Genomic DNA, 27,877 nt, shown 5'->3' with positions numbered 1-27,877 from the left:
CAGTAATGTTTGTAACTGGTTGAGGAAACAGACATTTCCAGACAAAGTCAGAAAAAAACATCTTTAAGGACACTGCAGGCAAAGGCAGATGAAATTCGTCGTTTTCCTTCGAAGTTCAGATACCCTGTTAGCCAGTGTTTCCCACTTGTGGGAAATTCTGAGCCTTTTGTTTCCTTCAGGCTTTTGGTCTATGCTGATACTCTTCCCTGTTCTTTACTTCCTCTGTTTCCAGGGTGGTGCTTTTAATAAAAGCCGTCTCTGAGGCTGCACCCTCCTGGAGGCACAATTATCTATTTGAGGCGCTGGTCTCATCTTGCCCTCCCTGTCCTGAGGCTGTAGAACAGTGGTTTGAGTGTCTGGGCAGATAAAAGCTGGTCTCTCACTGTTTGTTTCCTGCCCCAGGGTCTCTGATGGTTCTCCTTTAAACTTCCCATGTATGACCCCCTCTCCCAGAAAAATGAGTGCAGGGTGACCTTCTCTGTTGGCCCAGTGCATGATATATTCTGAGACAACAGCTCCTTCAGGAACCCTTATGCTGCCACAGGAAGCTGCCCACAGCCCCTCCTGAGCTCCCCAGCCCACGCACTTATTTTAGCCAGGCCATGGCCACTTTTTGTACTGGCTCTGGGACCCCATCTCCCCCTGGGCTCAGGTAATCCTTTGCAGCTGGACTTTGCTAACACAGTGCAGTCATCCAGAGAGAGGGCTAAGCTGGGGCAAGTCTGAAAAGCTCAGGCCACAGTCCTGGTGGCAGAGCTGGTCCCCGACCCTAGGGTCAAGTTATGTTGAAATGGAAGCATGACCCCAGGAAATTTCACCCCACCTGTATCCTTCTCAATCCATTTTCTTGGCTCCATGACCCACCAAGGAAGATGATTTAGGGAACCACCTTGGAGAGGATGTCACTCTCTTTGGCCTCAGCTTCCCCAGAAGATACCTGTGTACTTGCAGCTTCCTGGGGACATTCAAGGATGATTGAGTCCGTGTGGGCCATCAGGACTCTAATATGTAGGACATGGCCAAGGCAGGGGAGGGTGTGAATGCATTCATACTAGGGTTAGAAGCACAGGTTTTCAGTGTGATGGACCTACGTTCAAGGTGCCATGGGGCCACATGGTGGCTCTCTCCCCATCGATGCCTGAAATGAGAAGATGAGACAAAGCTTTGTGCGTGGGCCTGGCACGTCGCAAGCACTCAGCAAATATTGACCTGAGGATGGAGAAAGAGACTCAAAGACATAGAGACTTAAACAAGGGATTGACAGATATGGCCCCAGGGCCAAGTCCAGCCTGCCACCTGCTTTTGCAAATAAAGTTTTATTGGCATATAGCCATACCCAGTCAATTACATCTTGTACATGGCTGTTTACATGTTATGAGGGCAGAGCTGAGTAGTTGCAACAGAGGCTGTATGGCCCACACAGTCTAAAACATTGACTCTCTGGCCATTTATAGAAAAAGTGCACTTACTCCTGACAAACCACCAGGAGAATCTGTAATGGTTCAACTTCTAGGCCCATGTCCCCCTGACCCTCATTGCACCTTTCTCTGTGGACCCCACGCCTCATAGATGAAAGAGAATCCAGCTGAGAAAGACCTCAGCTGAGGTCAGAAATCAGGCAGCTGCCAGGGAGCCTCCCAGGCCAGGTCCCAGCTAACCCAGGCAATATTAATGGGCTGCCGGGATGGTCTTCCTTGTAACCTTCACCTTTCTCTTGGTCTCCCATCACCTCCTGAAGTTCCCCCACCCCTTCTGTAAATACATATCCTCTGGCTCTGCTGAAATCCCTCTCCTGGACTGGGCAGCTGATAAAGAACCAGGCCAGCAGTGTGTCACATGTGCTCTTGCTGGAAACCTGCACTGAGGGTGTCAGCCAACTGCCCGCCCACATTTCTGCATTCCTGCATTCCTGCATTCCTGCATTCCTGCACGCATCCTCTCCATCCTTCTTGCTGGGAAGCAGAGTTGGCTCAGGAAAAGGGAGGCGGGTACCATGTAAATATTTCTTTACCCGGCAGGCGTTCTATGTTGCCTGCTTCCTCATGAGGTCTGCACCCCCACATCTCAAATTTGGAGATGGATATGGGGTTGCCGTGTGTCCACATATGAGCAGTTATAAAATGGGGATATCCAAACCGTTGTAACATCTGGCTCCAGAATGCTCATAAGCACCTTTGGGGGGCCACACTCTCCTTTGGGCACTGGGGATATGACAGTCCCAAAGGGGAGGTTGATGTTCAGACATACACAGGGTAGTAGAATATTCAGTATGTCTGGTCATGCTTAGTGCTGTGAAAAATCAAAACAGAATGAAGTAGCGTACTCCAACAGGTGAGAAGGGGGTGCTGTTTTGTGAGAAGAGGATGCTGTTTTAAATAAGGTGAAGAGAGAAAGTAATGTTTCATCTGCATGATGATTCACACAGATAGGTGATGTTTGAGAAAGACCTGAAGGAAATAAGGTAGCTAAACCTGCAGATGGCTGAGAGAAAGCCTAAAAAGCAGAGAGTGCAGCAAGTGCAAAGGCCCTGGGGTAAGATCAGGTCTGACCTGATCATAGAACAGGTCGCCCATGTGTTTGGAAGCAGACAGGTCACTGGTAGATGAAGACAGACAGGTGAGATGAGGGAGAAATGATGGGAATATCTCCCACTCACTGTCTAGCATTGAGAATTTCACCTGCACCCTGCCTTCAAGTTTTCAAACCCTGTGCTAGAATACCCATGATCCAGAGAGAGGAGCTAATGTCCCAACAAGGAGCTGGGGAGGAGGAAAAAGATGATGGGAACTTTTAAAAAGGCCCTGAAGGTGGGGGGGGGGGGCGCAATGAGGGGCTTCACCAAGTGCTTAATTTGCTCTGTACTGTCCCTTAGATGCTCACACGTGCACAGACACACACACACACCCACGCACACACACCAACTGGCACCCAGAAACCTCTCTGAAATTGCCTCAGAGCGTCTTCTGGGTGAAGAGGCTCTTTTTAGCTGATTTCCTGTGAACCATCCTCTGTATCTGAATGCCATTCTACGTAATCCAAGGAGCTTTCCAAGGAGAGTAAGTAACCTAAAGCCAGTAAATTCCAGCACAGGTGGGCTGGTCCCCGGTATGTCTCCTCCCCTCATCTAATATCATGCCAGGAAAGGGATTCAGGTGCTACTTGAATAACTGACTCGTGTGCCTGTTCTTCCCGGAAGCTTCTGTGGGAGGGCTGGCCTCCTGGGCAGCTGTCTGTACTTGGAATCGCGAGCACCTTCTGTCCACATGCCTTATCTCCGTCGGTCCTCCCCACAGCCTATACCACCAAGGGTACGGAGGGCATCAGCCTTCATTGAACTCGCTCTCTGCCAGGGCATCTGCTCCTGCACTTCCCCCAGGGGTAGAGAGGCATTGTACACTGGCTCAAAGAGCCAGCTGAGGTCTCCAGACCTCGTATCCGAAGAGCTCTTCAATCAGTGGGTTTGGGAAGGTTTGAAATAACTGTCTCAAGTCCACGCCACTAGAAAGGGCAGAGCCAGGCCTGGGGCCCAGGGGCTGCCTGACCCCATGACCTGGCACCCAGAGGGCTCACTCTGTCTTGCCTGTGCCATGTGCTTTATGTGCTAGGACTTTAAGGGGATGGATAGCTTCATGCTAAAGCCCTGCCTATGCCCCTCCCCCAAACACACCCACCCGCAGAGTGAATGAGGACTGATTGGCACTGTCCTGGGCTGGGGGTGGGAGGGTCACCCCTTTGATTTAAGATCAAGCCTCTGCAGCTTCAGCTCCAGTGTGTCGCGGGCTCCCAGTTTGTCTCTAATTAAGCATGTGTGTGCCTTGTCCCGAGGAGGGGACTGAGGACCCCGTCCCCCAGTGGGAGGCAAGAGCCGGGCCCCCATCTGTACCAAAAGATGCAGAGTTTGTTCTCACGGGAAGGTAGCCTGGCTGGTGGTCTGAGGGGCCAGCACATTCTCTCTCTTCCTAGGATCTTTTTTCCCTCCCCTTCCTTCCAGCTGTTGGAAACGGCTCCTCCACGCCTGCCTCTGATAAACCTCTGGGTGGTGGAAAAAGCAGAGCTGAGCCTCTTATCAGGCAGCTGCAGGGGGATCTGGTGTCCCTGGTCTGCTGGCATGAGCAGACCTGGTGCTGATAAAGTGGGCCTCGCCCCAGCCCCCACCAACCGCTCAGGCCCAGCTCCTTAGCAAAAGGGGCAGGTGCATGTGTCCAATATACAGGAGACCCGGGAACCTTTCTTTACATTCTTAAACACCCAAACCAGCTTCTGGTGGCTACAGCAACAGCACCTGGTGGGAACTCGTGGGCATAGTGCTTTGATGGGGGACAGATGGGGGGATGCTGGAGAAGGGGTTGCTAGAGAGGTGCACAGGCCTAACACGGATTTCTGAGTGGAGATGGGGGTGCGGGACTTATTGGGATTGAGCGGGTGGATTGAGCTCACTCATAACCCCATGAGGCGGAGACTCCTGACACTGAGCCTGGAAAGGGGGGATCTTTGGTGTAAGGTGGTGGGGTGAAGCTTGAAGCTGCATTAACCAGCTCATTCACCCCATGAGCACAGGCTGCCTTCCTTCCTCTGGGGAGCTCTGGGGAGCTCTGATACCAAGGAAACCAAAAGTTTTCCCACCATCTCACTTCCCTACTTCCCTCCCCCAAACACACACCCTGCTGACAGTATCTTCAGAAGTGAACTCTTTTTCTTTTATGCTTTTGTCGCTGATAAATTCTCTTTCTTTAAGGCGGAACAAGACTGGGCTTCTGGCTTTAGCTGGCTGTGCCTTTGGGCAGTGATTTGGCCTTTCTGTAAAATGGGCTGATCATCCCATCCCACCCTCCAGAGCTGCCGCACCAAACTCCCACCCGCAGGTGGGGGCAAACCAAGGCTGACAGATGCCAGGGAGGTGGAACCGGGCAGATGGAAGAGAAGGCTGGGAGGACAGTCAGAATGGCTTCTCCTCAGATCTCTCTGCTGGGATCCTACAAGTTGTCCTTAGGGAATCATTAGAGCCAAAGGGTGGCGTGTGTAAAAGTTCTTTGTGGTGTGAGGAGGTGAATGCAAGTGGTGGGTTGACCACCCAGCACTTAGTAGCTGCTTAGCAATTACTACTGTCAGAGCAACTGCCTACCAGGCTGATTTTCCCTGCCACGTCCCATGCTGCATGCACTGGATGACCACCTACTGCATGCCAGCTGCCTGACAAGACACTGAGGCAGAGAGGAAGATGTTGGGGCTGTCCCTGCACCTCCAGATTCACTGAATGTATTAGCCAGCCTGGCCAGGGATGCAAGCGGTCACTCTGGCTGCTTAGGAGACTTGCTGTCTGTGGACCCTGGACCAGTATGGGCTGAAGCACAGATGTTTGCCAGGTGGACCAGGTAGGACAGACATGGATCTAGCAGAAGGCGTGGCATGAGCAAAAGCCAGGCCGAGTAAGCTGGACACGTGCTGTAGTTCACATCCCTGGGAGGGGGCACACAGGACTGGTGGGATGAAATGGATGGAGTGATAGTGCAGGGAGTCAGAACTGCCTTCAGGTCAGCTCTGCCTGTGCCTTTGGACTTGGGCCAGGGAGATCCCAATGCTTCCCTTCAGACTTTTGGAAAAAAATGAAATTTGGAAAGCCCCAGTACATCTGGTGAGTTCAGAAGAAGCTCTAGACAATCTGTGGTGCCAGCCGGCAAGATTTGGGAGAGACTCTTGCTAAAAACAAAATTATTCATTGTTTATTTGAAATATGGCTATAACTGGCATCCTGCATTTTATCTGGTAACCCTACAAGGAGGGGACCTGGGCACTGGTGTTTTCTGCATGTCCCAGGTGATTCTAATGTGCAGCTAGGGCTGAGAGCCACCAGCATGAGGCTGCTGCTGAGAGACAGCCCACTCACCCGCTGTCTCAGGCCATGATCTCTACTGCAAAGGCTTCTGGGAGGAGGGAGCATTTCCAGTCTTAATACAACATCCAGGGAGTGTTCCCAGATTCCCTTCTTAGCCCATCCTTTCCACCCATCTTGTGGATGCCTCCAGCGTGGTTAAAAATCTATTTTGGGGCAAGCTATGGTGGCTCAGTGGCAGAGTTCTCACCTGCCATACCAGAGACCTGGGTTCAATTCCCAGTGCCTGCCCATGCAAAAAAAAAAAAAAAATGTATTTTTAATGTAAATTTGAAAATAAAATAAATTGTTATTTGAAGTCCTCCTAACTCTTGCACTACACTAATGTCCCATTCATTAGCTTCTAATCACATTCCTGAAAGCACCTCTGAGCCCCCGGCATTGTCAGGGTTGGCTCTCTGAAGCCCCCAACTCACACCCATCCCTCCCTCTCCACATCCACTACTATCACCCTTCTTGGTCTCTCAATGTGTCATGCTAACCTTTTCTCAGTAACTTCCAAGTGCTCTTCTAAACTGCAGCCCCTTGCACTACTTTAAAATTTTGAGAGAATTCCCCCTTTCTATATCCACTCACAGCAGCAGCTGTTCAGAACATGCCAGAGAAGATCCAACTTCCTTAATCTGGCATTCAAGACACTTCATTGCCCACTATTCACCCAAGCAGGTAAATAATAAATGCTTATTGATGATATTGATTATAGTAGTGATGGTGGAAGAAGCAATAAGACAAGGAACAGGAAAAGAGGAAAATAAGCTAACAATATATACTGGATCTAACCATTCATATTGGTCCTTCCTTCTCCTAAAAGCATAGCCCCAACGTTTCCCAAAACAAAAATAAAAATAACTGTTCAAAAGGCATAAAACATAAAAATGCATTCATTTCAATATGCAACCATTCATACTAAGGAAATTACAATGATTTAAAATATGTGCTGTTTAGAACAATCTGACTGCTCTAAGTGCCCCTAATCTTGATCACTTAACCACATCTAACCCAATAATTGTCTAGTTTCTATATGTTGATATAGAATTGTCTAATTCTATTTGTACTCCTTTACTTTGTTTGCTGAAGAAAAGTCTTCTTGCCTTCATCAAAGAAATTAGCATACTAGTCTCACAGAATAGAAATATTGTACCTACTCATCTTCCCCTAAAATGGTGTGCTATATTTTAAACCTGCTTTTGAAGTGCTAAGAGGCCTGAGGAGAAATGATGTACAGAGCCTTTTGCTTATGTAGGCAGCACTGAAACAGCAGCAGGCAAATAACACATTCCTGTCAGTCATTGGCCATTAACTGGCACCACCTTCAAAACTCTCAAGTGAAACAAAATCTGAATTTGTTGGCTTTCCTTGATTAACCTCCAAGGTATCTGCCACTTTCTATAAACGAAACATTTAGTTTAAAGCTGTTGGCTTGTGTTACTAGCTATCACCTGACGGGAGGCAAAATTATTCTATGTTTACGGCTTCTTTGTTTTTAATGTTGGGGAAATGTAAATCTCACAATCTGGACAGGGGTGGGGTAGGGCAGATGGGGCAGGGAGCTTGCCAGGTAATGGGTTGAGATGCATGATGGAGTATCTTGGTTAGCTAGGAAAATAGCCGGAGGATAGGGTAGGGAGGTGGTAGGGCAGGAGGAGCGATGAGAATTGATTTCTCCTTTCCCAAGCGCAGTGGTTCTGTTGGCAGAGGGAAGGACACACGGGCCATGAACCAGGGGTCAGTCAGGAGTGCCGGATGGGTGTCTTCCTGGCTCTGCTGCAGGCTGCAAAATGGGAGGCTGAGTTGGTGACTTTCTGAAGCCCTTGACACCCAGAGGCCAGGATTTGGAGGACAATATAGGACTGAGAGCAGGAAGCACTCAGGAAGCCCAACTAGTCCAGGAAATAAATAAGCACTCCCTGCCCACCAATCAGCCAGAAAGACTAGCCTCCTGCCTCATTGGCATTTCTGTTTCCCATTGAGACTCATCCCTTCCTCAGGGCACTTGCATCTTTCCCTGTAGGTCTAAGTAGATGGGTTCCCAAGGCCAGTTGTGTGATGGAGATAGTCTTAAATATGTGATGATAACGGAAAGGGCTTTCATGCATTGATCACCATCCAGCTGGGAGCCAGCCAAGGTGCTTTGTGAGTATTACTCCTCATGCAGAGAAGTGGCCTCAGGTTCAGAGAGGGGCTGGTGCAGACGGTAGAGGGTACCAGGGCTAACCATCATATCTTTCTGGCACCAGAAGCCACACTCGTGACACCATGCCTCAGGCTGCCCCTTGGAGCATTTCAAAATGGTCTGGGGAAGGAGCAGTGTGTTGATGCACCTTTGCCCTTGGAATCACCATTGCCCCAGGCGGTGCTCTCCCAATATAGAGATCAAAATGCATCTCTCTTCCCTACTGCCCTGTTCAAGCACTGCTCCCCAGCAGAAAAAAAGCAAATTGCAGTGTACCACCAGCAATAAGAGCTGACGTGCATGCAGGTTAGCTGGTGCCAGCATCCTCATAACATGCCTTCTCCACGCAGGGTCCCATCTGACCCTCATTGCCGCCTTTGAAGTAGATCTTCTCAAGCCTCCATGATGAGAAGGCAATTGTAGAGCAATCCTGGGTCTCTGAATAAGTCCCTTGGAGAGCCCTTGCTGGCTTGGCTGGAAGAGAAGTGACTCTAGGAAACCGAGCGATAGCAGTACCATGATTCCTGCTCTGGCTTTCCTTCAAAAGATACTTTCCCACCATTGCACCTGTAGCTTTCTCTCTGAACTGTGGGTGCTGCTCGTCTCTGAACCACAGTGGGCTTCCCTGGGCATGTCCTGCAGGGAGGCATTGCTATCTGTCTTTAGAATGTGGATTCTCTCATCTGAGAGGCTTTATCTGACAGTTTTAACCAAAATGCCGGGACAGCAGAAGTCCCCTTGCACTCCTGCTGCTCTCGCCGACTGTCTGCCCTGCTCTTGTGATGCCGGCACTGCTGCTCCTGCCCATCAAGCTGGTGAAGGAAGGAAAAAAACATTTTCTGCATCCTGTTCGCCAACTGATGAGACTTGTGGAAACCCAGTAACAAAGCATGGCTAACTAAATCATCATTATTTACACATGCAGCCAGATCGAGGACATTTAGTCATATAATTAGGTACCTAATTATGCTGAAAATGCAATTATATGATATTTTAAGTGAATTAAGTCCTCCAGAGAAGTGGTAAAGATTAGCATGTGTTACCCAGCGGGAGAGAGGGGGCCGTGGAAGGCACATTCGTGACTTCAGGTTGAACAGGATGTGTGTCTGTGCTTGAATCACGTGTATGTGTGCACACATGTGCTCACAAACATACACGCATGTTCACCTGACACACTCACACAAATCCATGCATATGCATGTATGTGTACATACTTATACATATGCATACCACCCACATACACACTCACACAGATGCACTCAGACACAGGCACACATGTGCACACACACAGATCTCACAACACACAGACACACACTTAAATGCTCACATACTCATCCATAGGCACACACTCCTGCACGCACACTCTCACGTGCACAGAGGGTACTAGATTCACTTCTGGGTCACTGAGGCTCTAATCCTTCAGCAAATCTTGATGGCCGTGTGTTCCAGATATAACCCACCTATTGCCATTCCTCTCCTCCTGGTCCACACCACCCTCATCCCAGTCACCACCAGCCTTTGCGTCATCCTTGGCCATCCTTATCCCTTTGTGTTCATTCTTGGCACAGTGGCCAGAGTGATGTCCCCGAAGGTCAGTAGGTCACAAGCTTCCCAGTGGAGATCCTACATGGCTTTCCCTGGCTCTCAGGGTGTGAGCACACTCCTAGCTGCAGCCCCAGACCCTTCATGGGTCAGTCTGCTGTCCTCTCAGCTGCTGCATCTTCTACCACATTGCCTCTTGCTCACTCTGCTCTGGCCGCAAAATCTCTTCCGCATTCCAGAGCACATCAAGTCCCCTCCCACGCCAGGACCTTTGAACAGGCTGATCTCTGCCCAAAATGCTCTTGCCTCAGGTGTCTGCAGTCTCACTTTCTCTCATTTCATCTCAAATGTTACCTCCTCAGAGTTATTTTGTATTAGTCAGGGTTCTCCAGAAAAATAGAACCAATGGGATGTGTGTGTGTGTGTGTGTGTGTGTGTGTGTGTGTGTGTGTGTGTAAATATTAATAGATTTATTATAGGAATTGTGTCAAAGAGCCATGGGAATTGGCAAGTCCAAAATCCACAGGGCAGACCACCAATTGGAAACTCTGGTGAAGGTGAAATTGAATTCCCCAGGAGAAGCTAGCTGGCTTGCATAGAGGCAAAATTTCTTCTTTCTGACCCCTGAAATCTACAGTTCAGGCTGTAAGAGCTCCAACTGAGTGGATAAAAAGACTCCTCTCATTGCTGAGGGCAGTCTCCTTTGATTGTAGATGCAGTCAACTGCAGATGCAATCAACTGATTTTAGTTGCTAATCCTTCTGCAAATACCATTACAATAACATTCGAGCCAGATCTTATTTGACCAAACAGCTGGACACCATAACCTGGTCAGGTTGATACAGGAACTTAACTATCACATGATTCTTCAGACCGCCTTCTGAGAAGCACTCTTTCTCCCCTTTCCCTTGCTTTATTTTCTTTATAGCATTTATCACCACCTGATCATTTATCACAATTCCACATTTATAAGCTAGCTGTCACTTGTCCCCTTCTCCAGAATGGGCATTTCTAAAGTCAGGTAATCTGGTTTACTGTAATGTATACTCAGCTTCTACATCAGGACTTGGAGCACATCAGGCATGAGAGCAGCATTTTGTTCAGGGAATGAACCTGGAATGAGCTTTGGAGCCAGACACACCTGGGTTCCAAACTTACCTCCACACATAACCACTGTGTAACCTTGGGCTTGTCAGCCAGCTCACAGACCCTCAGTTTCCTCATCTGCAAATTGATAGGAAATATGACATCCTTACTTCAATGATTCTTATAAGAAATATAAAAATGCATGCGAAGCATAAAGCAAGCCTACAAAAATGGTTGCAATGGCTTCATTATCCGTATTAGGAAAGGAGAACTTCAAGTGGCAAGAGATATTAGTGCTTCAAGCAATGCATTTGAGGTCACTCACTGGTGAAGTGGGAGCCTCAGGCACAGCTTCCGCCTGCCTAGAGATATGAGTGGGAGTTCAAACAAAGGCAGCTCTCAGGCTGGCACCCAGACCTTGGGTGGGCAGCTGCTTTCATGGGGGTCTGGAGGACGTGACATTTCTCTTCAGATAGTGCTTCAAAGTCAACCAGCTGTTCAGGGTCATCCCCAGGGTGAAGGCTTCCAACAATAGCCTCTGTTTTTTGCTAAAATAGAGAGCTCAAGTCTTCAACCCCCACATGCTTCCCTCCCCCATCCCCTATGCCTGAAATGAAGATTCAGGGTAGATCACTAGCCCGTTTCCTGGGCCCACACTGCCCTTCTGTGCCTAACATCTTGGGAAGAGACCCAGTTGCTCCTTACAGGATTAAAGCCCTACTGTCAGGGATGTGTGCCACACACAAATACCTGGAGGTGCTCATCGCCTGACCCCATGCTGGGATTCTGGAGTCATTGACCCTGAGATGGTCCAGTCCTGCCAAACAGTGCAGAAGCCTGTGCCCAGGGAAGCCCATCTGTCAGTTCAGGAGAGGCACCACCAACAAGGCCAGGGAAGCTTGTGCATATGCATGAGTATACACGAGATGTGGCGCGAGCCTTTTCTATGTGGGAATTTCAATGACAGATTCAACATAGTAAGTGCCCCCACATTCCAACTGGACCCAAGCTAAGAGGTGTCACAACCAGTCCAGGGACTTACACCCTTCCGGTGTGTAAAAAAAGGAAAGGGAGCTATATCCCCCCAGGAATGCCCCCAGAGGTAGTCATAAGAACAGCTTCCCTCCTCTCCTACACTGAGATGGAAATCAGATGACAACTGAGATCTCCTCTCAGAGAATGCTGGACGGGAGGACTCATGTCCAGCCTAGGATGTGGGAGGAACTTTTCCAGTGTTGTTAAGGAGGCATTCAAATTGGAGATCCCTGCACAGCCACCTCAGCTAGCTCCCTGCCTCTGAGAAGGAAATCATGAGAATCTCAAGGAACCACCCCATGTGGATCTCCGGGAAAGCAAAGTCTTTGAGCTACCCAGTGATTCTAATATCACCTCCACCCATTCCCTGAGAAAGCCAAAATGCACCTCCTGCTGCAAAAATCAGGGTTTCTGTTGAGACTTTTGGATTCAAGTCATACTTGTAGCTCTGGGAAGCGTGAGAGGAGCTAAGGCCACGGAATATGCCTATCTCTCTTCCACATTGTGCATTTCTTAATAGGAAATGGAAATATCCCCTTGAAGCATCTCCTTACCTAATTAGGCAAAGTGTGCAGCAAAGACCCAGAAAGGCCTTTTGCAGAGAGTGGCCCAGTGCCCAATCATCCAACAATGGCCCAAAGGTGACTTGGTGGGAACACAGAAGAGGGGGTAGCAGGTGCTAGGTGGGTGCAAGAAGAGGTACAGGAGAGAGGAGTGGGTATAAGCAATCTTTATGGATCTCTTGTCCAAGACTTCAGGGATCTGTGAGATGATAGCCAGTTCTCAAGACTCACTCCCTTTTCTTGGCTGTGAAAGTAACACACATTTATTGTAGTTAATTTGGAAAGTACAGAAAATGAAGTAGTAGGGAAAACAACAACGCTGCCCATCACCTCATTAACATTTTAAGTGCATGTCTTCTCACTCCTTTTTCTAGAACATTTTGCATGTTTAACCTCATTTGCATTTACAGAGTCCTGTCTCTTTCACCTTACATCATGCCATAAGCATTTCCTCCTGTCCCTCACTCTCCACGTGCATTGTTATAATGACCATGGAATGTTATAGCATATTGATGAACCATAAATTACATCACCAATTCCCTAACATGGAACATTAGAGAAACCAGTGACAAAGGAGATTTTCTCTCTCTTATTTTCCATTTAATAGCATATTGTAATGAACTTTCCTGTGCATGAATTTTTGTTTCCTTCTGTTTCAGATTACTTCTCTAAACTCAATTACCAGAGGTGCATCTACTGATGCTTAGAGTGATAACATTTTTCAAATAGTGTTCTCAGGAGTTTAGGATGTCCATTTTGGAGGGAGGAGGACCCTACTTTGACCAAGGCTGTGTAAACCTTATGATGCAAGTAGTATTGAAATACCCAACCCCTGCTGGGTGCTGTACAAGGTGCTTCCAAGATGCATGTAACTCAGGATTCACTGATAAGGTAGGAGCGTCCCCACATAGCATCTGAGACTGAGGTTAGAGAAGCACATCACTGTCTAGGATGGCCCAGGTGGGGTTGTCGTCACAGGATGACCCCCACTCATTCATTCCATGTGTCCCATGCCTGCTCTGGCAGGAGGTGATGCTTGTTTTGTGTGTTCCCTCCACGGGGATGGGATGAATTGTTCCCATCATACAGGCCATGCACCCTGTCCAGCCCCTGGTGGGAGGGCACTCAGGGACCACCACGTAGCCACCTATCGCTCTCCTCCTTGGAGGCATCCCTCCCCCATGGGAAGGGACTTGCTCATGAGCTTTGGAGCTCCCAAATCTTTGCCTTGAGCTTGGCACCTAGAAGCCAAGCAGATACTGATAGGGATACACAGCCCTTCTCTTGGTCCCTCGACTATCTGTCAACAGCCATTTCCTTTTGCCATTTTGGTGACAAATGCCTTCCTTTGGAGAGGCATTTCTCTGCTGCATCAGCAGAGCCCAGCTGTCCTGGAATAAATCAGTGGTGGCTGTTTGTCCTTCCATTCACCTTGCTATGGTCAGTCAACATACAAATGGACAGCCAGGTGGGTGGCTGAGGCCCCTGCTTTATTCTTAAAGAACAAGACTCAGCAGTCGTGCATTTGCAAAAGGGATTGTGTACCTGCTAGTCCCCCTCTCTAGGGCACCCTGTCCCCACACCCAGCTCTCATCAAGGGGAATTGGGTAACAAATACCCAGAGAGAGCATTCAGCTGTCCCCAGTTCCCAGCCACACCAGCAGCTCCTGGAAGAAAGGATATGAAATTGAGTGGACAGAAGGTAGCAGGCTTCTGTTGACTGACTTCTTCCTGAAGCCTACCTCACCCCTTTCAGGGGAGCATATAATAACAGCCTTGGAACCATGCCCCATGGTCTATAAACCACTTCCACAGTCAGATGATCTGTGGTTCTCAAAGTGCTTCCTCACCACCTGGGAACCTGTTAGAGATGCACACTCTTGGGTGCCACCCCGAGGCACCCAGTGGGAACTCTAGGAAGTGGAGCCTGGCGTGCTGCTGTTAAACAAATTCCCAGAGTGATCCTGGTATAACCTTGAGAGCCAGTGGCTTAGACTTGGTCTCACAGTCTCCTTTTGGGCCAAGGGTTTTACTATCTCTATTTTACAGAGAAGGAAAGGAAACTCCAAGAGGGAAGGTAACTTACCTGAGGCAGTGTGCTCTGGCTGGAGTTGTAATCCTACCTGAGGATGGGGAGGAGGCAGTACGGTGACAGTGAAGAAGGAAACAAGCCCCTATGGGTTTTTAACTCTTCCCTTCCCCAGACCTTTGTTTTATTCTTGGTCAGTAGATGATGAATACATTAATCTGTTCACTCTTTCTCCGCTGATTTGGCAAATCTATAGGAGAGTTTCCAGCATCCGAGACTCCTTCAAGGAGCAGCAGATACATGAGGGGTGCCCTTTCCTTCAGGGATCTGTGTTTATGAGATGCTTGCTCTATGTGAAGAGCTTCACGTGTGTCCACTCTGGGAGTTGCTCTCTTCATGACTAGTAGGGAGGTCAGGCAGAAAAGATGTGGAACTGCTAACAAGCAAGACCTCATAGGATGAGATATGGGTGCCAGTGACGTGAACACTGAAGCGTAGCACAAGTGCAGATGAAAGCGGTTCAGGGAAGGCCTCAGAGAACAGAAAACCTCTATAAAGCAATGAAAACAAGGGAGTCTCACGGCGTAGATCTAGTCCAGGGATGTGTGAAGGAGCCTGATGGGCCCTGCACAGCACTCTGACAAGGCGCTGGATCTGGGTGAGTTTCGGGAGGGATTTGCAATAAGGACCTATAAACTGTGCATCCAAGATACTGCCTTGTGCTAACCCAATAGAACAAGACAGAGGAGGGGGATGTCCCAAGGGGAGCTGGGCCACAGCAGGCAGGGTTTGAGGGCTGGCTCCAGCTTCAGATTCTGCTGTACACACAGAGGCTCAGCCAAGCCCAGCCAAGGCTGATGGTGCAACCTAGGTCCAACCAGCCAGCCTCAGGGCGTGGTTGAATCCTCCAGCACCTGCGCCCTGCCCTCGGCCATGGCAAGGGATGCTGTCTCACTATCCTATGAGGCCTGTTCCTGTCTGCCTTCAGCTTCAGTTCCCTCTTAATGACTTTGTTCTCCTCTCCATGTAAAGATCAGTCTGCTTGATAAAGAGGATCATGCAATGGGGACTTGAATTAACCAGCTGGGTCTCCTGTGGTGGTGCTGAAAGCACACCAACTCAGCTCCCTTTCGGGAGCCTCAGCATTGTCTTAAATCCAATTTTAAGTGATCAGGAGTTATCAAGTCCCAGGAAGCCTCCCAACCAGCCACCCTCCTCCCCAGGGCCTGGCTGCAGATGCCCAGTTAGACTGGCTTCCCTGTATCTCTCCCATTCCCGTGCCTGGCTCCCTCTGCTGAGACTCTCCCACCCACCGTCTTAGCAGGCCAGCCATGGGGACCACCTCCTCCAGAAGTGCCATGGCCCCCTCCATCACAGAGCTACCAATTCAGAATGTTTCTACTGATGGAAACATTCATGGCCAAATCTAGTAGTTGCTGGAGAATGTTTGCTGGGGAAAGAACAAACAAAGCAGATCATGAGCTTCCTCACTGCCACAGAATCCAGGCATCATGGGGCTGTGTCTGGGAGTTGAGTTCCCTCAATGACCCTTCCAGACACAACTTCATTCCTCGTGTTGACCCCTTTAAGGCACCGAGCAGTGGCGGTCTAACTTTTCACATAAATATGTTGCATCTTTCAAATACACCCATATCTTTCCTAGGTACAGACACCATCTTGTTCTCTTCTCTTCAAGCCTGGGGTTGGGTGAATACTAACTGCCCAGCTGACCTCGGCTGGCTTGCAGTAGAGCTGGATGTATAGGTGGGTAATAAGGTATTAGTTTACTTTGGGTGGGGAGGGGAGCAGACCCAGAGCCTGAATGCCATATCCTTTCAGGGAGCAAACATTGCAAATCCTCTAGGAAAAGTCAGTGTATTTGACCTTTTCTACAAAACAGGAAAGTCAGTTAAAGAACTTCCAATGTCAACTAATGTCCACTTTGCTTACACAAAGGGCTTTGAGACCAGAACCTAGAGCATGAAAAAAGAATGTCAGTGCACGCCAAGGAGAAATTTTCATCACTGCAGAAGAGTCCTGTCCTTTTCTGGGTTGTTCTCTTCTTATTGAACCTCAAACCAGACTCACACTGTCCTATGACAAGCCATCGCTACCTCAGAGCCCTGGGCAAAGTGACTTCAAACCAGGTGTTCAGGTTCCTTGGAACAGAGAACACTCAGCAGCTTGCCAGGGCTGGGCAGCTCGTGAAGCCACAGCTGAGGCCAACTCTGCTTATGCAAGTGACAATACAGTGGTCCTTATTGGGGTCTTCCAGAACCCCCACAACAAACCTGAGTTTCCTTTCAGGATTTTAAGGCTCAAAATCCCATCCTCTTTCTCAACTCCTTCGGCCTCCCAGGCTGACTCCTTCCTCCCCCTCGAGTCCTTAACACCTCACCCTCCTGGCTGAACCCTTTCCTCCTTGGTGGACCAAACGGATGATGAAAAATAACTATTTTTCAAGGCTGTCTCCAGATTGGAAAATAGGAAGTAGAAACATCCTCCACAACACTTAAGGCAGAAGGAAAATCATGAGAGATAGGCAGGGAGGTGGAGAAAAACTTTGCAGGAAAAAGGGCTTTCCATCAGAGCTTCAGCTGAAAGCAGAACAGCCTCTTGGTGGTAACACAGGAGTGTGGGTTTGCACCCTGGACCAGCCCCTGGACACCCCTCTAGAGGAGTCCACATGGGAGAAACAGGAGCCTAAGAGCCCCCTGAGGATGAAGCTGAGGTCACATACCCTGTGGGCTGGGGGTAGAGGAGCGGGGACTGTCTGCACAGAGGGGTGGCAGCCGTGTACCCACTGTCACCCAGGGAAGCTACCTGCTGACCATCCTTGCAATGAAATTTGTGTGTGGCCAGTTGTAGATTCCACCCAAGAAAGTGTTTCCCTGCCATCGGGCTTCCTGAGCACCTGGGGCAACCAGCCCTTTTTAGATTAGACATTTTGACAAATTGCTTGACCTCTTTGAGCATGAGTTTTGTTATCTATAAAGGCAAAAGATTCCCCTTCGCAGGCTTGCTGTAGGATAAAATTAGGGAGTGTGAGTAGAGATACAGTCTGCACCTGCTGAGGAATAGCTGCATGGGACCTGCTGTCCCCCTCCTTTTGCCTCCTGGAACGTGTGTCGGGGAACATTGTCCCCCCACCTGAAGTGTCTCTGGGACCTCCCGAGTCTATGTCCCTGTCTCCCCAGGGCTCTCCAACCTGGGGGTGGTGGGTGACTGCCCCACTGTGAGTTTGGAAGCAGAGAAGGCCTGGGTGGCTCAGCCCTTCTTTTCTGTCTCCCTCTTAGTATCTACCCAGGTTTCCATGCCCAGGCGGCCACATCTGGGAATGAGAAGCCCAGAGTCATGGCACAACCAAGCCAATAGCAGCTTTCATCTTCCACAAAGCTGTGCTTTGTTCTCCATGTGCTGACTCTTACCTCTTCTCTCCTAGTTGGGTTCCCCTTGAGCCCCAACACTCACTATATGACTTAGGCTTTCCTTGGCCTTCCTTATAGGTTATTCTCTGAAGCATGGGCTCCCAACATTTTGAGAGCAAACTTTAGTAAGAAATAGAGCTTATGTCAGATACATGTGATTGTGGGGTGTGTGTATAAATGAATTTAAAATTTCCACAAAACAATAGTTGCCATTCTACATAGGTTGTAACTTGCTCTTTGACAAAACACTGCTCTAAATCCATATGGCACAATCATCTCTCCTAGGCAAACTCTAAGTTCTGAGGTCAAAGACACTGTTCATTTCTTCAAATCACTCCATGGTACCTGAAGTAAGAATCAGCACCAGAATGGTAACTACAGTTTAGTAAGCACCTGTTAGAGCTATGTACCTTGAAGTTACTGTGTACGTAGTTCAAGTCAAGATTTGAACAAATGCTGTCAGCCTCGGTGACCTGGACGAGGAAGGGCATGGTTTGATTCTTGGGTTCTAAGCTTTCAAACATGCAATAATTGTTACTTAGTGACAGACATCCAGCCAGATGTGGGGGCTGGAACTGTGAGCAAGACTAGGACAGTCCCTGGTCTGTCTCAGAGAGGAGACTTAAAATCTTGATGAAAGCTGTGAAGGGAAAACCACAGGGCACTTTGAGTCTCCATGTAAAGTTCTAAGGCTTCTCATGCCTTTCCAATTGTGGGGCAAGACAGTTGTCTATTTCTGATTCCCAGATCCAAATGTGTCCATAAACAGCCATTTACTCCACTATGCACCCCTAAAGTTGTCTAAGACTTCCTCTATCCCAGTTCCTGCACCAAGAATAACCTTAATCCCACCCAATCTTCATCTGTCAATGATAATCTTTCATTCCAGGTTCCATAATTCAATCCCAGAGCAATGCATCAATTTCCCAATTTGAGTCTAAACTTGAGTCCAGCTGGTCTTCCCCCCAAATTCCCATATGCTGCTGGTTGACTATAAACAGCCAAAGAAGATTCTTTTGCCCACCATCTCTAGGGACAGGAGGTCAGAACCCAGGCTTGAGATGCCTACTTATTGCTAATGCTTTAAGAAACTGGGGAAACAATGGTAAGTATTAGGGAAGGTGAAGACATCCTGGGTACTGAACTCTCTTACCTGGAATGCTTATACTCTCGTCTCTACAGCAAACTCCTATTCATCCCTCAAGGGCCAATCCTGATACTCCTTCCCCTGAAGAACCTTCTCTTATACCAACAGTTCTCAACCCTGCACATGCATCAGAATCTCCTGGAGGGCTTGTTACCACACAGATTGCTGGCCTCCATCCCCAGGGTTTCTGATACACCAGGTCTGGGGATAGAGCCTGAGAATTTACTTTCCTAACAAGTTCCCTATGGACACTGATGTTGCTGGTTTGGGGAACCCACTTCGAGAATTACTGGCTTACACCATCCCCCACCTTCTCAGATGAACTCATGCTTCCTCCTCTGTTTAATTCTGATGTAGCTACAGCTCTGGCTGTGCTCACTTGTCACTTCTCTGGAGTCAGTCTCACTGGGGAAAGAAGCAGCTCAACATAATTGGGGGGGTTAGGCATGGAGAGAACAGTTTGAGACCAAGTGGGCTTTTCTGCCCTGCATACCCCTCAGTGGGTAAAAGCCCTGGAGGGAACCTACACTAGAGGCTCAATGGGTGATTCCTCCTCAAAGGTTTTGCATCCCACCTGCCTTCCCGGCCCAACTGGCCTAGACATGAGTGCTCCTCAAGATATCGGTGTGGGTAAAAGTCATTAAACATAAGGCAAGAAATTCTGCCTAAAAAGATTGAACCAAACACTTCACCTGTATTTAACTGGATGTTTTAGTTTGCTAAAGATGCCAGAATGCAAAATATCATAAATGGGATCAGCTTTTATAAAAGGGATTTATTAAGTTGCAAATTTACAGCTCTAAGGCCATAAAAATGTTCAAACTAAGGCATCCAGAGAAAGAGACTTTGATTGTGAAGAAAGACCAAATGGCGTCCACATTTCCTTTGTCACATGAGAAATCACATGACCAGCATCTGCTGGTTCTTTCTTAGCTTCTCTAGGCCAACTCTGGATTTCTTCTCTTAGCTTCCCTTGGCTCTCTAGGCTGTGGCTTGATTAGTATCTCATGGTACTGCACATGGTGACACCTGCTGGGATCTGGTTTCTGTCTAGTTCCTCTCAGCCCCTGGCATCTCCTGGGGTTTCTGCATTTCCAAAAATCTTCATCGAAGCTTTCTCCTAAATGTTTCTCTGTGTCGGCACTTTTCAGGACTCCAGTAAACTAATCAAGACCCATTTTGAATGGACAGAGTCACATCTCTATTTACTCAAAAGGTCACACCCAGAATTGGGTGTTTCATATCTCCATAGAAATAACCTAACCAAAGAAGTCCCACCCTACAATATTGAATCAGGGTTAGAAAACCAAGGCTTTTCTGGGGTACATAACATAACAATTTCAACCCAGCACACCAGCTTAAATAAGTTCTTGGCTGCCTGTGCCATGAAGGGTTAAGAGAACTGAGCTATACTCTTATGACCTAGGGAAAACTTTAACACTTTTATGGGACTAGGCTTCCAAATCTCTAAAATGGTTACAATAGTAACCCCTAAGGAAGAGAACCAAATAATTTAAAGCGTGTTCATTGTTGAGAGGGTTCTTGATCCTGGAAAGCAATTGCTAATTATTTTCAAAGAAAAAACAGCGGTTGCTTCTAAAACCTTGAGGAAAGAGCAGTGTTGCAATGCACAAATAAAGAGAAGTGCTGACCTTCACCTGGAAAGTCCTCAGGTTTGTTCTGGATATTTGAGATTCTCTAGCCACCCATGCTGACTTGGGAAATATGCTTTTCTTTCTCACTGAGCTGGAGGATGCTTAGTGACTGAGTGAGGGCTGGGATGCCAGCCTCTGGATGCATCTGTTCCTGTATACATGCTTTTACTGGTGTAGTCACGCATTCGGTAAATATTTACTCAGCACCTACTGTGTGCTATATACTAAACTAGAGACAGGCTTCTGTTCCACCCACACATTTCAAGCTACTGCATCCCCTTGAACTTCCTATTTTCTCCTGCTTCAGGGCTTACCTTTGTAAAGCCTGAGAGCTCCCAGCTTCCCCCACCCTGCCTGGACCCTGGCTTCCCCTTGCCCTGACTCCTGGTTGGAGCTAACTCCACTGTCTGCTTCTAGTCTCCTCCCCATCTCCTGGACCCCAGCCCTGCTGTCTTCCCTGGGCCTCTGGCAGGCTGCTCTGCCTTTCCTCCCTCACTTCCGCTCCTGCTCCTGCAGCAGGGCTTCTTATCAGAAAGACTCCTCTGGCCATCGCCCTGGGGACAGTGGCCTCCCAGCACCATAATTAAAGCGATTTTCTGAGCGGAAATGACTGTTATGAAGTAGGTTTCTCTGTTATGATATGCGTCGCTGTGGTAATGGGAACAGGGATTTCCATGTTAGTGCTGATATTTCCGTGGTCTAATAAATCCTTCTCGCTGTCCTCCCAGGGATGTTTGTGCAGTATCTGGAGGTCAGTGTGCAGGTTCCGCTCCCATGGGGTCCCCGCCCTCTGGCCAGACCATGGGACTTGGGGAGAACACTGACTGTGACCTGGATGATGGCAAGGGGGAGCCTGCCTACAGCAAGAGTCTTGCAGAGTCCTGTGGTGGGGTCTTGGGATGGGGGGGTGAGACCCAGAGAGAAAGAACCCCCCAGAAGTAGGTGAGGGCCAGGGCTGGGCCCTGGTGGCTCTGGCTGAGCTTGGGACTGGGCATCCACACCTTGAGCCTCAGCATGAGCGGACCCTGCACAAATGGCCTGTGTTCACCATTGTTATGAGAGACACTGATCAGATCCATTAAATGCAGTGAGGATGTGTTCACCCACACTCACCTCTGGGTAGGGATGGAACATCTGCAGGTGCAGGGTCCTGTGGGTGCAGCTGCAACAGTGAATGCGTCCTCCCACAGCTGACACGTTCCTGGGTGTCACTGTGATCATCAGGTTTCACTTTGGGGTTCACACATTGCTCCCCACCCTAGCCCGTGGCCAAGCAGAGCCTGCCGTCCAGGTGCACAGACACTCTTCCAAGGACCTTCCCTGCATCCGGCTGGGTCCCAGAACTGCTTGCGCTGCTCCCCAGCGCCATGTGCGCAGTGGGTGGCAGGCAGCTGGGCCTTCCCATCCTCACCTTGCCACTCTGTTCTGTCCACAGAGCCAGACCCTGGGATAGCCTCCACTGCGACAGACATCACCATCATTGCAGGTGAGCTGTCCCTGCCCATGTACTGCCCACAGCTGGGAGGTGGAGGAAGAAGGGCTCAGGAAATGCCCAGGAGGAAAGGACAGCTTTTGGCCAGTTGGGAACGTCTCAGTTTTAAAACTGGCAGTCCTGTCCTGGGAACCCCCTTGGTCCCAGGCAAGCCTACATACTTGCATTATGCAAATTATGTGCACAGTACAATAGTCTGCATTCTGCCAGTGTAACTGTGGACCTACTAAAAGGGTCTATTTTGGGAACTTCTCCTGGGCTCAGCTTGCAGAGTGCTTAGTGGAAGGAGGTAAGGGAGAAAGGAAGAAAGGGACTGAGGAAAGGAGTGAGGGGGGAAGGAGGAAGGAGGGGAAGAGGATGGAGGAGAGGAAAGGAGACAGGACTGAAGAAAGGAGTGGAAGGAAGAGGTATTTTGGTTCGCTAAAGCTGCTGGAATGCAGTATACCAGAAATAGGTTGGTTTTTTTAATGGAGGGTTATTAGGTTATATATTTACAGTTCTGAGGCCATGAAAGTGTCCAAATTAAGGCATCAACAAGAGGGTACCTTCTCTGAAGATGCTGCTGGCATCCAGGCTTCCTCTGACATGTGGGAAAGCACATGGTGATATCTGCGGGTCCTTCTTTCTTGCCTTGGTTGTAATGGTTTTCTCTCTCCTCCAGAGGCTTTTCTCTAGATTTTATCTCTTAGCTTCTCTCAGCTCCTGGGGCTCCTTCTGGCTTCTACTGGGGCATTTTCTTTTTCTGAGCTCTCTCCAAAATGTCTCTGCCTTTTATCTTCTCATAAAGGACCCTAGCCAAGGGATTAAGATCCACCTTGAATGGGTTGGGTTACATCTCCACGGAAACAACAGAATCAAAAGGTCCCACCCACAATAGGTCTGCATCCACAGGGATGGATCAAAAGTACATGCTTTTTTGGGGGGGATACATAACAGCTTCAAACCAGTATAAGGAGGGAGTGAAGGAGGAAGGAAAACAGGGGTGGAAGAGAGAAAGGAAGGGAGAAAAGGATGGAGGAAAGAGGAGTAGGAGAGAAAGAAATAAAGGATAGTCTTGGATGGGATAATCTTTGAGGAGGACAGAGGATACTCCAAGCAGAGAGGAGAGTAAGGGGGACAGCACCGGCATGCCTGGTGCTGGTGTGATAGCAGCATATCTGTCCTTGGCAAACCTCTGCCAGTCCTGAACCCCACCTGCACCCAGGCCCCCTGCCCCCAGCACAGACAGACCCTGCTCTCTCCCTGCCTACAGGCGTGGTCTCCGCCATAGCCCTCGTCCTGGCCTGCCTCCTCTTCGTTCTGCTGCACTACCAGTGCCGGCAAAAGGGCGTGTACTACACCAATGAGGCCAAGGGCACCGAGTTTGCTGAGAGCGCAGATGTGGTCCTGGAAGGTGAGAGCAGCAAAAAGGAGTACTTTATCTGAGGGCGCTGGACCTCGTCTCCCCAACCGCTCCTCCAAGCCCATGAAAGAAAGTGCGCCCACCACCACTGCTCACCAGCACCCCCGGGCAGCCCCAAGCAGCCCCCATGTCTTCCCAAGATGCGGCCTGAAACACCGGGCGCCTGCCTGAGAGGGCTCGAGCTTCCAGAGTGTCTCCCAGGGACCCCACAAGGCCCTCCAGTGCTCTGCCAGTCCCCAAGAGCCTAGGCAGCACAAGCTATAACTGCTTCAATGACAGCCCTGGCTGGACAGGAGTGGGTGGGTGGGCCTGGAGACGGGGATACAGGGAAGTGAGTCTTTGATAAGCTGACTGGGGATGACGACATCAAATGTTAGTTCTTGACATTTGAGGGGAGCGACAGGTGCTGGAGCTAAAAGGTAACCTGGTCCAGCGCCAAACAATTGGAAATAAATTTGAATTGTAACCAAACCTTTAGAATCAAGCGGCATTACTGCAATGGTCTGGGCAAAGAAAGAAATGCCCCCCAGGGGGTTCTTTTTGACCCATGTGACTTTGTGTCCTCTAAATATTGACTGGGGCTAGGAGGGGAAACATCCTTTGCCAAGAGGTATAAGCTCAGCATCCTTTGCCAGCTTCATGAAACAGCCTTCTAGAAATGGGTGTCTGGGTAACCAATGCACTGGTTGAAGTATTGATTTTCCAAACAAATGGGGTTGGATAAAATAGACATGTTGAACAAATCTGAGTGAATCCTATCCTTCCTGATGTATATTAATTTTAGCAAAACAAGTCCATATAACAGTTTTTGGTGGTAGCACCAATGGTGGCAAGTGGAGACTCAAAGGCCATACTCCTTGACTTGGGTCCTGACTCCACCCTTTCCTAGTTCTGCGACCTTGGACACTCACTTGATCTCTCCAGCCACAGTGCTCTCATCCCTGAAATGGAGATGATAATGATGATGATGATGATGACATCATCATTGTTTTAATTTACTAAAGCTGCCTGAATGCAATATACCAGAAACAGAATGGCTTTTAAAAAAGGGAATTTATTAAGTTCGAAGTTACAGCTCTAAGGACATGAAAATGTCAAAACTAAGGCATCCAGGGAAAAATACCTTGATTCAAGAAAGGCTGTTGGATCCAGAATACCTCTATCAGCTAGGAAGGCACATGGTGGTATCTGCTAGCTTTTTCTCTTGGCTTCTTTAGTCGCTTCCCCAGATGTGCTTTCTTTCATCTCTGAAGGTCTCTGGTTGCATAAGCCTCTTCCGGCTCTGTTGATTCTCAAGCTTTTTCCAAAATGGTTCCCTCTTAAAGGGCTCCAGTAAACAACTTCACCTTGAATGGGTGGAAATACATATCCATGGAAACCAACTAATCAAAAGTTATCACCCACAATTGAATGGGTCTCATCGCTATGGAAATAATAAAAAAGACCCCAACCAGCAATATTGAATGAGGATTAAAGGACATGGCTTTTCTGTGATACAAAATAGCTTCAAACCAGCACAATGATGATGATGCTTCATCATCATTGAAGATGAAGCATCTTCTTCGACCCAACTCACTGGGTCAATGGCAGGAACAGAGAGCTCAGTGTTTAGTAGATCCACACCAATGATTGGTGCTGAATAGGTAACATATTTGTGTTGTTTAATAGAAATTACTCATTGTCACCATTTCTAAATGCTTCTAGGGGGTTAGCCACAATTTAAAATGAGCAACAGGAAGAGATAATGTGACCCTAACCCCTTCACATGAGTCTTTCCAAGACTCCCAACAGCTCAGCCTTTGCTCAGAGACCTACCTGCAACTCCAAGATTAAAGACATCAACCCTGGGGCTCAGGTTTCTGCAGGCTGCTCTGCTTCCACCTGGGAGTCAGCAAAAAGCCTCCATTATTCTTCCTAGGAGGTGATAGCAATCCAAGTGCAGTTGGGAAGGGCTAGCAACCAAAGAAGATGGGAATCGAGGTGCTGAGATGGCGGTGAGAAGTAGGAGATTTCACCATACACTGGGGGACAGAAGGAGCTGTTCAGAAGGTGGGACCTTGTCTTGTTGTGTCCACCTAGCTGGACCCTCCATTTCCCCATGTGCAAAACCTCTATCCATCTGTGCCATGCTGTGGTCTATAGAGCACGTGCTTGGCAAAATAATGATAAGTGATCTACTAACAAGGTCTTCCACATGCAAATAAGTTAGGAAATGGATTGTATTAAGCCAGTTTGAGACTTTTCAGTTCCTTTACCATCCAAGTGTGTCTGAAGCATTTTCCAGATATGCTTACCCAGAAACCCTATGTTTGACTGGAGACCCATTTCTTCACAGAATAGCTGCTACAAACTTGTGAACCAAGCATGCCTCATAATATATTGCATAACACTACACCAGACAACTTCTTACATCCCTTCTTGCTCTGAGATTTCTTCAGCATTTCTGAAACTGTCCATGAGCACAAATCACTGTCTCTCAGAAGAAGCACCCGAATCCCAAAGTGGCCAGAACCCACACAGACATGCCTCATTTTAATAAAGCCTCTAGGGACAGGAGAGCCAAGAGCTGGTTGGGCACTGTGGAGCTGGTGCCTCAGTGTGGAGAAGGAATGCCAGTTATCCTCCCTCAGCCCCACAGGCTCCATCTGTACTGGCAGATGGGGCCACTGCTCCCTGAACCCTCTGCTCCCCACATCCTAATCTTTTTGCCTGCCAGTGTCCTGGGAAACTGTCTTCTTCTCCACCCTGAGGTCCCTGGGCCCTAGATGGACACAGCAGTAGCAGCAGCAGGTGACATGAAAGCAGCAGGAATGGGTCATCCAAGGTAGTTCAGTCCAGATGCCATTGAGCAAGTGAGCTGTCCCTTCACATATACACACACATGCAATGCAGCTGATATGCTCAGCTGGGTCTGTAGAAAGTCTTCCCCTACTCTAGTCTATGTCACACTGAGTGTATACTCAGAAAAATGCTCTTCCAGGTTCACTGCAGAGGCAAGTCTGCCAGGCCAAGGATCTCCACAATGTAACGAGACGATGCACATGTGCACACAGATACATGCACATGCAAACATACACATGTGCAAGCATTGATGCACACATGTGCACACCCATCCAGTATACTCTGTGTGCAAATAAAGAAGTTGCCCTCAGATCAGGGACCGTGCTTTCTTCACCCGTGAGCCTTCTTCAGCAATGCATTGGAGTCATTAAGTGGCGTGCCTGCAACAAATATTGTTTGTGATAAATAAACAAATATCACACAGCAAAGTCTCAGAAAACCATGGAAAGAGGAAGAAGAGAATAGGAGAAGAATAGGAGTTAAGGGTGTACAGAGAAGAGAGGGTTAGGAAAGAAAGCTGATAAGGAGGGAAGGGAAGGGAATCAATATGCAGAGCACACTCTATGCCAAAACCCAGTTCTTCACGTGTGGCCCCTGCTTAGTCCTCACTGACCCTGGCAAGTGGCTATTATTGCCCTCCCTTTAGAGCTGTGGTCATGGAGTGCTCAGAAGGGTTGAAGCGTTTGCTGCAGGTCACAGGTGGCATGGCAAAGGGAGCATGTGGGCCAAGGCCTTCTGAGCAGTGACCTGGAAAGAGGAAACTCTTGCCTCCAGCAGGATGAGGGTCACAGCAGGGGACACCATAACTCATCAATACTGGGATCAGAGCATCCCAGGCCAAGTGTCCACAGTCCAGCCATCCTGGCCATTCATGACATCTCCTATCCCTGGTGGAAGTGGCCCTGGTATAAGAGGAGTAACAGTGGAGTCATGGCAGGATGCTTAGGAAGATAAAGAAAGTGTTTTCTCTCAGGCCCATCCCATCTTGTCCACACATGGAGCACCCAAGTATCTTGCCATCTAGGTCACACTAGCAAGGGGAAAAATAGTCAACTAGATTAAATCATACCAGAACATTCAACCTATGCCTCTTTTATGATCTGTCCTTTTGAGAAATGATCAACTCCAAATTAAGAGTATTTAATGGTGAAATTTCACCATCAGGTGAAAATATATCCGTGTATATATCTGAGTTCATAGACACATCCCACAACCCTTTACTAAACACCTGGAGATTACACAGCTGAATACAACAGTTCCTGCCTGGAGGGGTTCACAGCCTCATGGAGGTGATAAGCAGGTAAATGTATAATGGCCCCAATGCGTCTCAGAGAAGAAGGGCAGCTTGAGTGAGTCACACAAGCTGATAGGCCTGGACCATGGAGTGTCTTCTTCTACATGCTAAGAAATCTGGACTTTATCCCATGGACAATGGGGAACCATTGAAGGGACAGGTCTGTCTCTATCACAAGGGCACTGCAATAATCAAATCCACAGGACATAAGATGAACACACACAACACAGACATTTTAAAGGAGGCTTCTAAACGCTGGTAAAGGTCTTCACTCTGATCAAGGGACTGGAGATACCTCCA

The 27,877-nt window shown here is 48.5% G+C and overlaps 1 protein-coding gene and 1 long non-coding RNA gene across 3 annotated transcripts in view; one reads left to right on the top strand and one right to left on the bottom strand.

The window, feature by feature from the left end:
* The window catches only part of GYPC (glycophorin C (Gerbich blood group)), a 37,900-nt gene extending 13,987 nt beyond the window's left edge, over positions 1 to 23,913 (top strand). The window contains exons 2-3 of the mRNA XM_077153503.1: positions 21,984 to 22,034; positions 23,293 to 23,913. Coding sequence (XP_077009618.1) covers positions 21,984 to 22,034; positions 23,293 to 23,465 — 224 coding nt within the window. The 3' untranslated portion in view covers positions 23,466 to 23,913. The remainder of the gene's footprint in view (positions 1 to 21,983; positions 22,035 to 23,292) is intronic.
* On the bottom strand, positions 574 to 18,251 carry LOC143677491 (uncharacterized). Of its 2 annotated transcripts, none has more exons than XR_013172628.1 (4): positions 18,157 to 18,251; positions 12,281 to 12,533; positions 10,764 to 10,829; positions 574 to 1,138 (listed from the first exon to the last, which is right to left on the bottom strand). It is a non-coding gene; the product is annotated as an uncharacterized LOC143677491 (long non-coding RNA). The 2 variants fall into 2 exon arrangements; XR_013172629.1 differs by lacking the exon at positions 574 to 1,138 and adding an exon at positions 8,626 to 8,875.
* Positions 23,914 to 27,877: the final 3,964 nt, after the last annotated feature.

Source organism: Tamandua tetradactyla, chromosome 3 (assembly GCF_023851605.1).
Source record: "Tamandua tetradactyla isolate mTamTet1 chromosome 3, mTamTet1.pri, whole genome shotgun sequence".
Taxonomy (NCBI): Eukaryota; Metazoa; Chordata; class Mammalia; order Pilosa; family Myrmecophagidae; genus Tamandua; species Tamandua tetradactyla.
The sequence above is the reverse complement of the archived record's forward strand: the minus strand, read 5'-3'. Positions and strand labels throughout refer to the sequence as shown.